Genomic DNA, 14231 nt, shown 5'->3' with positions numbered 1-14231 from the left:
AATGCGGAGGGGAAAAGGCGGCAGTCGTCGGCGCGGAACAAATCAAGGGTGTATACTAGTCACACATGCCAACAACTATGTGCTACACTTATTTCCTTCGTGATTGAGTGGTGTAATTTACTGATAATAAAGAGATGTATATAATCTCTATTTTATCTATTTCTATTTCCTTTTTCAACTAGAAATTCCATCGAGTCTATTCCTCTACAGTGAATCCCTTCTTCCAGCCAACCTCGAGGCGGTGATGGCAGCCGCGGGTAGAAGCGGCAATCATCGCACCTCCGCACATCTGGGGAAGCCGGGGCATCTTTTGACCTTTTGACCTCTCGGCCTCGCTACCTTCTACATATCTCATTGACTTTCACTTTTACATTGACCATGCACCGGCAATGAGAAAGGGCCTTTTCTCTATAATATCCCACAGCTAACTTTTCATCTTGCCTCCAAACACCCACCACTCATCCTATCCCCCGCAATGCGCGCCCTTTCCCCGCTCGTCCTCCGGAGTTTGGGCTCGCGGGTTGGTCCACGAAACTACCGACCAGCACACTTCACCATACTCAAGACTGTCTCCAGCACACACTCCAGGACAGTCGCCAGCTACACACACCCTCATCATGCCTCCGCCCTCTCCGTGTTACCCACGGCAATCGACACCTCGTCACCCGAGTACCAAGAGAACAGCCAGCAGATGCAAGCACTCCTCGACCAAATGAGCAGTCTACACGGAAAGATTTCCCAGGGCGGCTCAGAAAAGGCCCGTGAGAAGCACATCGCCCGAGGCAAAATGCTACCACGCGATCGCGTATCCGCCCTCATCGACCCAGGCACTTCCTTCCTGGAACTATCACCTCTAGCCGGACACGAGATGTACGAGGGCGACGACGTCCCAGCCGGCGGCATAATCACCGGCATTGGCACAGTCGAGGGCGTGAACTGCATGATCGTCGCAAACGACAGCACCGTGAAGGGCGGCACATACTACCCCATCACGGTAAAGAAACATCTTCGCGCACAGGCAATCGCACAAGAGAATAGACTCCCATGCATCTACCTTGTTGACTCAGGCGGTGCAAATCTCCCACACCAAGCAGACGTTTTCCCAGACCGGGATCACTTCGGTCGAATCTTCTTCAATCAAGCGCGCATGAGCTCCCTCGGCATCCCACAGCTCTCAGTCGTTATGGGTCCCTGCACCGCCGGTGGCGCCTACGTCCCAGCCATGAGCGACGAGTCCATCATCGTCGAGAACCAAGGCACGATCTTCCTAGCAGGACCACCCCTCGTCAAGGCCGCAACGGGTGAAGTCGTTTCAGCCGAAGACCTCGGCGGCGGCGAGCTACATTCTAGTATCTCCGGCGTAACGGATTATCTCGCCGTCGACGACGCCCACGCACTCGTCCTCGCCCGCCGAAGCGTCGCAAACCTAAACTACCCCCAAACCAAGCTCCCCGCCGAAGTGGAAGAAATAACAGTGAAAGAGCCACTCTACGATCCCGCCGAACTAAACGGCATCGTGGGCACAAATCTCCGCCGCCAAATCCCCGCGCACGAAGTCATTGCGCGAATCGTCGACGGCAGCGAATTCGCCGAGTTCAAGCGAGACTATGGCTCGACGCTGGTGACGGGCTTTGCGCGGATTCACGGCCATCGTGTTGGCATCGTCGCTAATAATGGTATCTTGTTCTCTGAGTCGTCGCTCAAGGGCGCGCATTTCATTGAACTTTGTGCGCAGCGTCGGATTCCGCTTGTGTTTTTGCAGAATATTTCGGGATTCATGGTTGGTGCTGATGCGGAGAAGGGTGGTATTGCGAAGAATGGGGCTAAGCTTGTTACTGCGGTTGCTTGTGCCGATGTTCCTAAATTTACGGTTGTTTTTGGCTCGAGTGCTGGCGCGGGTAACTACGGCATGTGGTAAGTTTGATCGTGTCTACTTCTCTAGCTTTGCTTTGATCTTCCTTCCCTGTGTGATGGAATATATCTAATTCTCTTTTTCTCTTTCAGTGGTCGCGCCTACTCCCCCCCGCTTGATGTTCATGTGGCCCAATGCCAAGATCGGCGTCATGGGCTCGGAGCAATTATCCTCTGTCATGGAGGCTGTCGGTCGATCGGCGGACCCGGCACTGAAAGCTCGAATTGATCACGAGTCTGAGGCCATTTTCTCCTCTGCTCGACTGTGGGATGACGGTGTGATCCCGCCTGCTCAGACGAGGAAAATGCTTGGGCTTGGATTGGCAGCTGCCGTTGGTGGGAAGGCTGAACCGGATGTTCAGACTAGGTTTGGTGTATTCCGGATGTGAGGTGCGAAGCAGCCCGGTATATGGGAATTCAGAGAAAACATAGAAATGTGGTCAATGGAGGACTGTCTAGTATTCAATCAAGCATATCGTTTTCTTCGTACTTCGCTTTTGGCGTAATAGTTGTCAAAGACTCGGAAGGAATAGGGAAACTTAACGGGAATATCAAGCCAGTGATAAAAAGAACCTTGGAATCAGAACACGAGAAGAATTGAATAAGAAAAAATGACCCAGGGAAATATAAACGCTTTTATTCATCGCGACCTTTTTTGCCAAATAGCCCATAAATCCAAAGCCCAAAGTATGTAAGAATAGATAAAAGGAAGCAAAGCCGACACGCAGCTTCGCCGGAGAAGTAAAAAGTGATAAAAAGAAGCAGTTGAAAGGGGGTGAAATGGTAGGTAAAAAGATAAAGAATAGTAAAAAAGAAGAGAGAAGAGAAGGGCAAAAAAAGAACAATGGTATAATATGTGACGAATGGCGGCGACGCATCGTTCTATGTAGAGGGGGCGCAGATGCAGAAAGCGTGAGTCGAGAACATCATAAAACACGTCAAATGTGGATGCGGAGGCAGCGTGACTAGAACATCTATGAACAATTGAATCCATCCAAACTCCAGCGCAGAGCTAGAGTGCAGTCAGGAAGTTCACGCGTCCATAAGAAAAGTTGGAAGGTAGAAAAAAAAGATAGGTAAACCTCATCAAGGGTTTTAGGGGGGGAGGGGAGGGGAGCAGGCGGAGGGGCATAGATTTCATCATCAGAGAATCACACAAGGAGTTCGACGGCGCGTAGACCGATTATCTCTATCCTTCTTTCGATCTCGTGTGGAATTTTCGCGCTTGCGAAAGGAGTCGCTCCCGCCGGAACCTTCAAGGTCTTTGCGGATGATTTGGCGGCAGAGGTCGACGAATACTTCGTTTACGTTTGCGCGGCGGCGGGCAGAGGTCTCGTAGTATGGGGCGTTACCCCAGTTTTGGGAGAGGCCGAATGCTCGGGCGCGAGGGACGGCGCGGTCTTCTTCCAGGTCTGATTTATTGCCGACGATTACTAGGGGTACTTTTTCATCGTCTTTGATTCGGATGATTTGTTCGCGGAGTTCGGAGAGTTCGTTGAGGGAGGAGGCGCTTGTGATTGAGAAGACGAGGAGGAAACCTTGGCCTTGTTTCATGTAGAGTTCTCTGGTTTTTTGTTAATTGGTTGAAGGTGATGGTGGTGGTGGTGATGCGGTGTGGTGCGGTTTGTTGGTTGGGCTGGAAGGAGAGGAAAGGGGTGGAAGTACCTCATGGCCGCTGGGAAAGTTGTTAGCTCTGACCTGGCAGATTGAATTCAGAATTAGACTTACTGAATTGTTCTGTTCCTGCTGTGTCGAGACTGAAACATGCAATTGTGGTTAGCTTGGTCGTAATGTCGGCTCAGCTCGCTGGCACCTACATTTCCAATATGCATTGTCGACCCTGGATGACGCGTTAGTCGGGTATATTGGAATATTGGCTCGAGATACTCGAGATACTCGAAACACTCACATCGACTTCGATTTGTTTGCGGTAGGAATCCTCGATGGTGGGGTCATAGCTTTCGATCCAAACATTTTGAACGAATTGAGCTGTCAATGCATGAGCTTCTGTGGATCCACGCGGTCTTGTCACAGCATCGTTGTACATGCAGGAAGGGGATTGTGTGTACCAGTCAAACAGCTCTTTCCCACACCTCCAGCACCCAGAACAACAATGTGATATTCCCGTCTATACGCGACCAAACAATTAGAAGCTGCATTGGGCGAGAGCGAGGAGCAAGCCGAAGACAACTTACTGCGGACGCATTGATACGATTGTTTGAGGATTGTATTAGGCGGTGGAATTCAAGGATGGCAGACGAAAAGGGCGACAGGTCAATGGCACGGTCACGGTCACGATCACGTTCTAGATCGTGACGGAAATCAGGGCGAGGGTGGTGTTGTTGTTCGAGGCGGAGATGGGGTGGCAGGTGAGGGAGATGTTTTGGGAGGACCGGTAGTCGAAAGCTGGAATAGGGGACTCGCGCCGTTTACTGCGATAGATCCCTCAATTGTTGCACGATTATCCAGAACCCTTGGGGGCCGATGAGGAGTTCAAGGAGGTGGAATCGGTTACATCGGTCTTCCAATGGCGGACTGGCTGGGGTGCACGGACGTTCTCAATGGGATTGTCGGCCCACGGCGCCACAGAGTGGGGAGGTCAGTGAAGATGGAGAGAGAGAGAGAGAGAGGGAGGAAGCAGAGGGAGAAGAGAAGAGGGTAGGGGATAGAAAGTTGATCAAAAGGAAAGAAATTGAGGGCAAAAAAGAAGAGCGTAGGTAGGGAAAAAAGTTAAAAGTAAAGGGGAATCCAAAAAAATAAAGGTTCGAGGCTTGAGAGGGGAGGGGGAAAGAAAAAGGTACTCGTAATGGCACTCGAACTGGCTTTATTTGTGCGGGCCGAACTAGGGCGATGGCCGTGGGAAAGCCCAGGGATTCCCAGGGGAAGAAAAAAAAATTTAAATCAAAATTAAATCAAAAACGAAGTAAATCAATTGGCCATGACATCTTCCAGAATCCTCACTCTCATTGCATCTCCAATCACCTCATGGTTGACAGTACTCGTACACTACATACAAAGCTGGCGGTGAGCGAGTGATATTCCTTCTTCTCCCGCAATCAATCCCTGACAATTACTCCACCGATGATAGAATCGTGCATATGAACACCACTGAAGATTCCGGCATTTGACAATGCCTGTTTCCACTCAGAGGTACATACATATTTGTGGCATTTTGACCTGTCCCAATCCAAGCCTTGGGCTAGTCCCGGCTAATTACACCGTGATGTGATGAGGCCTGCTTCCCTTGGACCTTGGAGGGGGCTAAAGTCCCGGGTCAAAAAAGTACAGGGAAACAATTGTACTTTTGATCGGTTGACTTTATCCGTGCTGATTAATATTCCGATATTCTATCCTATCACTTTAATGCTTGATGAGCAAGAAAAAGCAAATGGCCCTGGCTTCTTGTTCGGATGTATAGCCCGGGTCACGTGATAGGTACTGTGAACAGGCTGAGACAGTCACCACAATCACCACAGTCGGTAGGAGATGAAAAGAGAAGAGAGGACCAAATGTAGACAGATCAATTCATTACTAGATTTATCACATTGGTGATGCTTTGAATATGGGCTCGGAAGACAGCCCTGACAAAGGCGATGAGTAATTACAATTGCACGAGGGGACTACTCCTGGCAGCTCTTATACTGTAGTGTCAGTGGTTATTCCGAGGTACACCCCTCATTGGTACCTGGTATGCACGATTCTGGGGTAAGGGTGCAGAATCAGATGCCACCTGGGCATAGGTACATCTAGGATGTACCTCCGAGGTCTGTGTATGCTGCATGCGAAGTACAGCCCTGGAGGTACTTTGTATGTGTTGTGCGGCCACTCGACAACGCAGTCCCAGTTCCCGGGTGATCAGTGGCATAATAAATCTTGGAACCTTGATCTATTATTTATTCCACAGTGACAATGCTATCTAACGTACTAGTACTAGTATTCATCTTTCTACAGTAATACTACTACTACCCTCTGACCGCCGAGTACGTCATGAGATCACGTGCTTCAAGAGGCACAAGCGCCAGAGCCCACGCCCACGCCAGCCCAGCCCAGCTTGACTGCATTCTCTCCTCTCATCCCTCGATCCATTGCCATCCGCCCACTCGAAGCGATTATCAAAATTCAAAAAGACCATCCTTTAAAAATGGCTTCTTTCCAGGATCGTGCCCAGCACGCTGTTGCCCAGCTCGACAAGGAGGTGTGTTCCCGTCTTGTGTGCGTTGACTGGTGCCTCGCCAGCTGCAGCTGTCCTTCCACCGCCCGTTTGCTGCTCTGCAGGAACTGTGATGGTCTGCGATGGATGCCACCTCAGCTCGCGAGGCACTAGCGATATCCCCTTCACAGTTGAGGATGGCGATATTTCGCTCCTCTGCTTCTACGAGCTTGTGTGCTGACTATCGCTTGTTCTTTAATAGCTCTCCAAGTACCCCGTTCTGAACAACCTGGAGCGCCAGACCAACGTCCCCAAGGTCTATGTCATCCTGGGTCTGGTCGGCGTCTACTTCTTCCTCGTTTTCTTCAACATCGCTGGCGAGTTCCTCGTTAACTTCGCCGGTTTCCTCCTCCCCGGTTACTACTCGCTCCAGGCCCTCTTCACTTCGGGCACCTCGGATGACACTCAGGTGAGACTCACGCAATCCGAAACCACATTTTCGCAAGGTTGAAATGATCCATATGCTAACAATTATCTTCTTCTAGTGGTTGACTGTATGTTCTCATGACCCCAACCTCTTTCCAGCCCTGCCACCTGTTTCCGGCACAGGACCGCGGTCCATGCGGAACTGGCCTTATCAGTCCCACGTGACAACTTCCTACTTCGCGCAACATCTGACTAACTCTTCTATCAATAGTACTGGGTCGTCTTTGCCTTCCTGACCGTCATTGAGAGCGCCATCAGCGCCGCCTACTGGTTCCGTACGTACAGATGACTCGCGACCTTCCTGCCACCCACACTGACCTTATCACGCAGCCTTCTACTACATCTTCAAGTTCGTCCTGATCCTCTGGATGGCTCTTCCCCAGACCAAGTAAGATTGCACCCGCCCGATAAAACCAACACATTCGGAAATTAAGTACTAACACCATCCCAGCGGTGCCCAAATCGTCTTCCACTCTTTCCTCCAGCCCGTTGTTGGTCGTTTCTTCTCCAGCACCGGTACCTCCACCAACCTCCGTGCTCAGGCCGAGGCTGCTGCCAAGTCCCAGTAAATGCCTACTCTAGCATATTCGGCAGTGACTCATACTCCACGCCGTGTATCATGACCAGAGCTGTAAAAAGTGCCGAGGGGTTTCATTAATATGATGGAATTTCGCGCGCACTGGGTACTTTTACTTTTAACGAAGCGCATCAAAGGCTAGGACTTTGGTGCAAATGAATGCCTTTCGGAGGGTGACGACAATAGAGTTGAAATGACTGGAGGGACAGGATTAGGACTGTGGGAGTGAGAGTCAGAGTGAAAGTGAAGAGTGACAGGGCCGGGGTTGGGGTTGAAGTTGGCCTGTCTGTGGTGGACCGTTGTTTGTGTTTATCGCGAGGGAAAGCTGTTGTTTGAAGCGATGCCCTCGGGCAAAGAGAATGGCTGCATTTTGGCTTTCGCCAGCTGTTTCATACCTTAGGAACATAGCCCGTATCTACTTGCTTCTTGGACACTGTGCCGTGCATTTGCACTAACTTTTGTATTTGCCTATTTATACCTCGGTTGTATTTTGTGTTCGACGCCGCGTAGGCTCTTGTTCTGCAGTTTTTGATTGCATGCACTAGTAACCAATGCGTCACTTCACGTACACTCTATTCTTCAGTCGCCGCCTGCTCTCCTAGGCAGTAGCATCCAATTTGAAACTGTTCTTCTCGATAATATTTTTTTTGCTCTTTTGTTAATATCCCAAGATTGAACTTGTGTCCTAGCTTCAATATGCCACCCAAGCACTGGAAAAGGGCAAGGCCATACAATTCGGCATGGTCCCAAGTAACATGCATACTTTGCGGTGCAGATTCTCCGACATTAGATTCACAGATAGAATCCGACAAATCGCTGGTTGTTCTCGAGGAGGCTGAGTTGGAACTTCATCGCAAGAGGGTCCCGTTTCCTGACCATCTCATTCTGCCATCGACTGTGGTGGAGAGTGCGAATTTCACCAAGTTTCCTTACCTGTCATCTTGCTATTATCGAGCAAGTACGTTCCATTTTGACCATTCAACACTCAAAGCTGAAACTAACTAATACAGTCATTAAATCTTGTTTTACTTCCGAGTACTATCTCACGGAAATTGGATTAACTGGGCCCCCATCTTGCAAGGGACCGTTCATCTACCTTCCAAGAGATAAGAATTCAGCGCAGATCTGCAGTAGAAAGATCATATCGAACTTCGACAACGCACGATTTCGACAGTTCTTCCTGGCAGGCGTCGAAGGTAGACACTCGAAGCACTACGAAGGCAAGAATATGGGATTTCCTTTCCACGCTCACTGTTGGGAGATCCTCGGTCATATTCTGGGGAAAGACACGATTGAGGCAATGCCTGGCGCCATCGTCCGAGCAGCGAGAGAATATTGGCGCAGTGGAAACATAGAATATGCCCCGATATGGGGGATTGACCACACAATGGATTTTTGGCAAGACGGGACCTATCTGGCTGAATATTCACTTGAAGGTTCTCTACGCCTAAGCTGGGGACTGCTTTACCAAAAAGGAATTAATGTTTTCCTCAGTCCTTGGGTTGTGCCCGGAAATCAGAAAGCGATCAAATCAGCTCGAGACCAAAGGGCACAAGCCAGCTTGACGAAGAGTTCCTATCTCGGCAGACTTCCAATAGAAGTTTTCCTCCTGGTGGTTGAGATCGTTTGCCCGTTGAAACACACTCGAAAGGATATTTCAAGTATGCGTAACATGCTATGCGTGTCTGATTTGGAGGTACCAGAATGTTTTTGGAAAAGCAGATTTTAACCACATCGTCACTTATTTTTCGAGCTGGATTGGTTAAAGGAGGAGGATTATGATTCTGTGGGCTGGCAGTTCTTATGGCTAGGTTTGATGGATCTCGTTGCGGATACTCGGGATTGGGAGGAAGCTGAAAGGAGCGGCTTAACAAGTCGTGGACGAGTACTCGAACAGATCCAGGGGATTATCACGAAATTTCATGAGCTCAACTGAAACTTGAAGAGGCGAGAAAATTAAAACAGCGATAAGACTGTCTACTCCATTATGAGATATTTCTTTGCTAGATCGGGGGTGTGAAACCATTTTACTTTAGCTATAGAGACCTAATCATATTTCAAATTTCAACTAATGCTTTTGTGTTCTGATGTTCTGATTGTTTGTTTTCTAACGAGATTTGAATTGGATATAACTCTTGCTCTCCATGGTATGTACTCGTAAGGAGAATGGTGAGAGCGAAGATAATGGTCCTTCCTATTTTTCGATAGTCCTTCGAGGTCTTTATTAATGACGTACAATGAAACGATCATGAACAATAGGACGCGATATTGCCAGTGTAATGATCCTGCAGAATCATATTGATTTGAGCGGCAATTTGGCTTCGATTGCTATGGTTTGTATCCAGGATTTTCTACATTGTCGTCTTGATCCCGGGTATATCTTCAAAGGTCCCTGTTGGGAATCCCTTCTCCCTTGGCTGGGATGTATGCACATCCTGTGGGGGCATAAGATTTTAGGGCTTGGTCCAGCTGGTAATCTAAGCCAGATTCCGGAGTTCTGTGCCTAGCTGCGCACTGTTCACAGCTTATTGAAGCAGGTGAACAAAGGCTTGCCGAGTGCAACCTCTTGAGAGGAGGTATGATCAGCGCTGAAGATGAATTTCTTGCTTCGGTAGTGTATTCCTTACTTTCTGGCGAAGAGTTCTCGTTGACTGGTATCCATGTTGATGTATCACGAGGATTGTATTGGAAGATGGAGAGAGTTGGAACGACTGAAAGAGTCCCACTGGTGTTTGTTTTTTATGATACGCGGATCGTAGTACTTGCCTATTGGACGCCAACGAACCTTCCTCTAACTAACACCCTGCCTTAACTAATTACCCAGTACTAAGCATGCTAAGCATGAGGAAGTTACGACTGGGACCTGCTCCCTTCCAAGGCAGTATCGGGGACTTGGCGTATCACCTTTAGTTAAAGGGCCATATTAAAGCGACCCCCTGCTTACTGAGTATGCTCTATTAAATTGAATACAGAAGATATGCAGGATTGTTCGATATTTCGTGAGTGTCATTCCCGAATTAAGTTCAGTGTGGCTAGTCTGAAGAGATAACTCGGTCCGAAAAAAAAGATTAATTGTATTGTTCAAGGACGCAAGACCCTCGTGAGTCCATTGTGAGGTCCTGCCTCCATTTCCATTTCCATTTCCATTGCCACATGTCCCTGTGCGCATGCATATTGGTAGTCTGTGATGACCGAAACGCTTCTCGGCTGCAATCTGTATCTGCACAGAAGAAGTGTTGGGTCACAGCCTTTCTTTCTTTATACTTATTATGAGGCGGCTTCCAAATTGCCTGACGTAGCTCATACTCCCGTGTTAAATTCGGGACTTAGACTAGTACAGGCCCATGCGGTTGCCCCAGCCGTCGGTCCGTGGGTTGACCACAATGCGGTAGGGGAAGGGGTTGGAGTCGCTGGTTGTAATTGGTGGAATATGATCTTTGTCTTTGTTAACAACGTTGAGAATCTTGAGTGCAGCTTTCTGGAGCATATTTCCCATTGCCTTGCGGACCTTGGCGCGCTCTGCCAGATGGGTTAGTAGGTGATATAATTGAATTGGGTGTGAGGGTAGGGTTCGTGGATCTCAGCTTCTATGTTCCACATCTCTCCGAGTAGAAACACTGATATATACTAGTGTATCTGCTTCAAAAAGACGAGGAGGAAGATGAATACCCATAAGGCCACATATCCACGAAACCATCCCCTCAACAGGAAATGACTCTACTCACCAGACTCAGTCCGCGGCGTCGCAATGGTAACATCCAACGTCCAAATCTCCCAGCAAACCTCTTCCTCTCCATTCCCAGCAAGTCCGCCAAACCACATCCCCGAGCGCCGGCGTTTCTTCTCATAGAACTCCACAGCGATGCGTCCCCGTACACCCCCGCCCCCACCCGCCTTCCTATCCTGCGCACTAGCAGCCGAAGAGAGATGCTGGCGGACGAGGGCCTCTACGCGGGACTCTATAAGGGTTTCAAGGTCTGCGTCATTGATAGCGGGGAGGGTGAAGTCGAGTACATCGAAGGTGACGGGTCGGATAGAGGGGAAATAGCGGTGGAAGAAGATGAGGTTTAGGACACCTGGACGAGATTAGTTTCTAACCAATGTGCTTGGATCAAGTAGGTGTCAGGCGATTCCATTCTCCAGTACCTTTCAGCACGTCGCGCACGGTGGTGGTGTCGGCGAAGATCTCCAGGAAGTACTCCGGAGGGGTTTTGCGGGGCTCCATCCCCGCCCGCGAGGACCGGCCCAGCACGCGGACCGGAGGGGTATTGCGTTTGTTCCGGCGAGAAGTAGACTGGAGACAGGAGAGTGGGCGCGAGGAGCAGGAGTCGCAGTTTCACAAGGTTGAAGGGAGCTCGAAGTGTGGGAGAATGTAGAGTGGCAGTGAGTGGTGTTGCATAGAGAGGGGGTCAGATAGCTTGGGTGGAGTGATGATGATGCCGATGCGTTCGGGGCGGTTTCTGTCGGCCATTAGGATCGGACTGGGCCGAATGGGGCTTATCGGCTTATCATTGGTCGGGGCATTTCTAGGGATGTGTCAAAGGAGAGGAGCTTTTTGGGTAGTGAGTCAAAGGGATAATATGTCTAGGGGAACTCGGAATCTTTGCTATTGCTGAGTGTTCTCTGGACTACGGTAATCCATAGGTACCACCATCTCCAACCTTACCTTACACCCCCCCCCTCGTTTTGATCTTGACCAGCTGAGATATCAGTCGACCAATTAGAGATGAACTATTTAGCTGAGGTAATACCTGGTGCTATGTAATTTCCTTTTTTTATTTCTTTTTATTTCAATTATCGTAATAATCCCTGCCCTCGTAGTTGATTTTGGTTGCGTAATGAATCATCTCTACAGTACAGTATTTCCTCAGGGGCAGCCCAAAAGAAAGAATAAAACCTTGGAAGCAGCAAAACAGCGGCCGAAAGCAGACAAAAGGGATTTCTTCTCTGGAATCTGGGAGCTTCTCCGGATCTACCAATAACATCGACACTTTCATGGAAATGTCCCCACCCGCTTAGCAATCTTCGTCCACTGCCACTCCAAAATAGAAGGAAGGTCCAACCTTGGAATTTCTAATTCGCACGATCTTGCTGAACATTATATAGACGTCAGAAATGGCATCTTCAGGCCGAACATTGGTAATCCGGAGAGTTTTGTCTCTTGACGTCCTCGCTGTCGGGGGAATTAATAATGAACATGCTTGATCCATAGATGTCATCGCAACGAGACGGTTATAGATGGCAAAATGGTATAAGTATCTCAGGAGAACCTTCTTTTGATGTTCCTCACAGTCCACTGAAAATAGCTCAGCCGACCTCAGCTTCATTAAGTAGAGTCCTGACCGAACATCTCATTCCCAATGGCTACCAGCAAGACACAAGTTCTCGTCGTGGGCGCCACCGGATACATGTATGTGCAGCTCACCTCGCCACCAACATCGCCAACATTGACGATGACCCTCGAATAAAAAACTAATCCGACTTATTTTGGATCAGCGGTGGATCGATTCTCTCTGGGATTCTGCGCTCATCACAGGCCTCTCGATTGAGTATCTCTGCTCTAATCCGTCGCCCCGAGCAGGCGGCCAAGTTGGAAGCCCTAGGAGTGAAGCCATTGCGATTCCAGGGCTTAGATGACCTAGAAGCTTGCAAGGATGCAGCCTCTAAGCATGATGGTATTGAATTTCATCTGTTTACTGTATGCCTTTTCTCCATCGCTAACATTTTCAGTTGTGATCAATGCCGCATCCGCATCCCATGACAGTTCCGCTAAGGCCCTGATTGAAGGCTTGGCCCTCAGAAAGAAGGCCACAGGAAAGGATGCATATATGATTCACGTAAGACCTTCGATAAATAGAGGTAACCATCAAAGCAAAAGCTAATTTATTTCAGACATCCGGCACCTCAATTCTGGGTGATCATCCCTACACCGGCACGGCGCAGAACGCGAAAATTTGGTCCGATGAGAAGGATGATATTTACTCCATGGAGAAGGGACATCCCGAAACCTACGGACAGCGCGTCACCGACGTTGTTGTTGTCGAGGCAGGAAAAGGTCTTGGTATTCAAACTTACATTGTGGTTCCTCCCACCATCTGTACGTCGAAGATGCCCTTCCCATATGAGATTGAATATTTTGCTCATATTTAACAGATGGAAAGGGATCAGGCCCATTTGCGACCCTGAGTCAACAGGTCCCCAATCTTGCACGTTTGGCACGGAAGCGTGGATCCACACCAGTGATTGAAAGTGGCAAAGGCGTAAGTGATGACAGGCCCCTTTATACTATTGATTGTCTGACCAGCTTATTTTCAGATTTGGAACCATGTGCACATTGACGATCTTTCTGACTTTTACCTTCGCCTCTTCCGTGCTGTCGTTGAAAAGCAAAGCTGGCTTCCTTCAGGCCCCGAGGCTATCTTCTTTGTCGAAAGTGGCGAGCACACATGGCTTCAGGTTAGCCAGGGAATTGCGGATGCCATGCACAAGCGAAAGCTCCTGGCGACAAACAACGTCCAATCAATCAGTCTCAAAGAAGCAGCTGAGGCAATTACCAATGGCAGTGAGAGTAAAGCAGAGATCTCTCTCGCATCGAAGTATGTGAATTCCCCATAGCCTTTTTCATTTCTATACTAATAATTTTGCTAGTTCAAGAGCTCGGGCTGATTTCGCTCGGAACAAACTTGGTTGGAACACGAGTCGTGGACTGGAGGATTTCCTGAACCATTTCGATGGCGAGGTGGAAGCTATGCTGGACGAGCTAAGTGGCTAGGCTATCACGAGAAAAGTTCAATGCATTCTGCATAGCTACTCATTGAGATCTGAGATATCTCATGAGAGCAATAAATTGGAACTGTTTGCTATTTGGTTACCTACTATTGCCGAGCAATTATGGAACAGTAGCAGGACATGTGACAGACTCGTATTTGTACCTGTTACTTACGACGAACATGATGCTGCGGGTGCGGGGAATCATACTGCGATGACTCATGGTAATCAAGTTAACGAAATACAATTCCTAGTCACTATCAGTTCAAAGGAAAAACCGCTTGTCTAACTAGACTTTTCTTCTTCAATTACACGGTGTGCTCCGAATTTAAAGTCCCT

The 14231-nt window shown here is 48.9% G+C and overlaps 5 protein-coding genes across 5 annotated transcripts; 3 read left to right on the top strand and 2 right to left on the bottom strand.

Moving 5' to 3' along the window:
- Nucleotides 1-475: 475 nt before the first annotated feature.
- On the top strand, nucleotides 476-2300 carry N7509_005649 (putative 3-methylcrotonyl-CoA carboxylase, beta subunit (MccB); the record flags this gene model as incomplete). The annotated part of the gene is made up of 2 exons (XM_056630286.1): nucleotides 476-1898; nucleotides 2005-2300. 2 exons carry the CDS (start codon nucleotides 476-478, stop codon nucleotides 2298-2300), a joined length of 1719 nt encoding a protein of 572 aa, XP_056489588.1.
- Nucleotides 2301-3054: 754 nt separating this feature from the next.
- N7509_005648 (uncharacterized protein) lies at nucleotides 3055-4117 on the bottom strand (the record flags this gene model as incomplete). Its single annotated transcript, XM_056630285.1, has 5 exons — nucleotides 3055-3475; nucleotides 3729-3751; nucleotides 3821-3900; nucleotides 3981-4039; nucleotides 4107-4117. 5 exons carry the CDS (start codon nucleotides 4115-4117, stop codon nucleotides 3055-3057), a joined length of 594 nt encoding a protein of 197 aa, XP_056489587.1.
- Nucleotides 4118-6052: 1935 nt separating this feature from the next.
- yop1 (putative membrane biogenesis protein (Yop1)) lies at nucleotides 6053-7116 on the top strand (the record flags this gene model as incomplete). The annotated part of the gene is made up of 6 exons (XM_056630284.1): nucleotides 6053-6106; nucleotides 6324-6530; nucleotides 6607-6615; nucleotides 6759-6822; nucleotides 6878-6935; nucleotides 6999-7116. The coding sequence occupies 6 exons, from the start codon at nucleotides 6053-6055 to the stop codon at nucleotides 7114-7116; spliced, it is 510 nt and encodes a 169-aa protein (XP_056489586.1).
- Nucleotides 7117-10455: 3339 nt separating this feature from the next.
- On the bottom strand, nucleotides 10456-11349 carry N7509_005646 (autophagy-related protein 101; the record flags this gene model as incomplete). The annotated part of the gene is made up of 3 exons (XM_056630283.1): nucleotides 10456-10643; nucleotides 10850-11200; nucleotides 11271-11349. The coding sequence occupies 3 exons, from the start codon at nucleotides 11347-11349 to the stop codon at nucleotides 10456-10458; spliced, it is 618 nt and encodes a 205-aa protein (XP_056489585.1).
- A 1135-nt stretch (nucleotides 11350-12484) lies between these two features.
- Nucleotides 12485-13896, top strand: N7509_005645 (NAD-dependent epimerase/dehydratase family protein; the record flags this gene model as incomplete). The annotated part of the gene is made up of 7 exons (XM_056630282.1): nucleotides 12485-12534; nucleotides 12621-12799; nucleotides 12855-12961; nucleotides 13017-13221; nucleotides 13278-13384; nucleotides 13440-13720; nucleotides 13773-13896. The coding sequence occupies 7 exons, from the start codon at nucleotides 12485-12487 to the stop codon at nucleotides 13894-13896; spliced, it is 1053 nt and encodes a 350-aa protein (XP_056489584.1).
- Between the last annotated feature and the right edge of the window lie 335 nt (nucleotides 13897-14231).

This window comes from Penicillium cosmopolitanum (genome assembly GCF_028827165.1).
Source record: "Penicillium cosmopolitanum strain IBT 29677 chromosome Unknown utg000006l:49.0-5199605.0:1.0-5204138.0, whole genome shotgun sequence".
NCBI classification, from domain to species: Eukaryota; Fungi; Ascomycota; class Eurotiomycetes; order Eurotiales; family Aspergillaceae; genus Penicillium; species Penicillium cosmopolitanum.
This window is presented reverse-complemented; position numbering and strand designations above follow the sequence as displayed.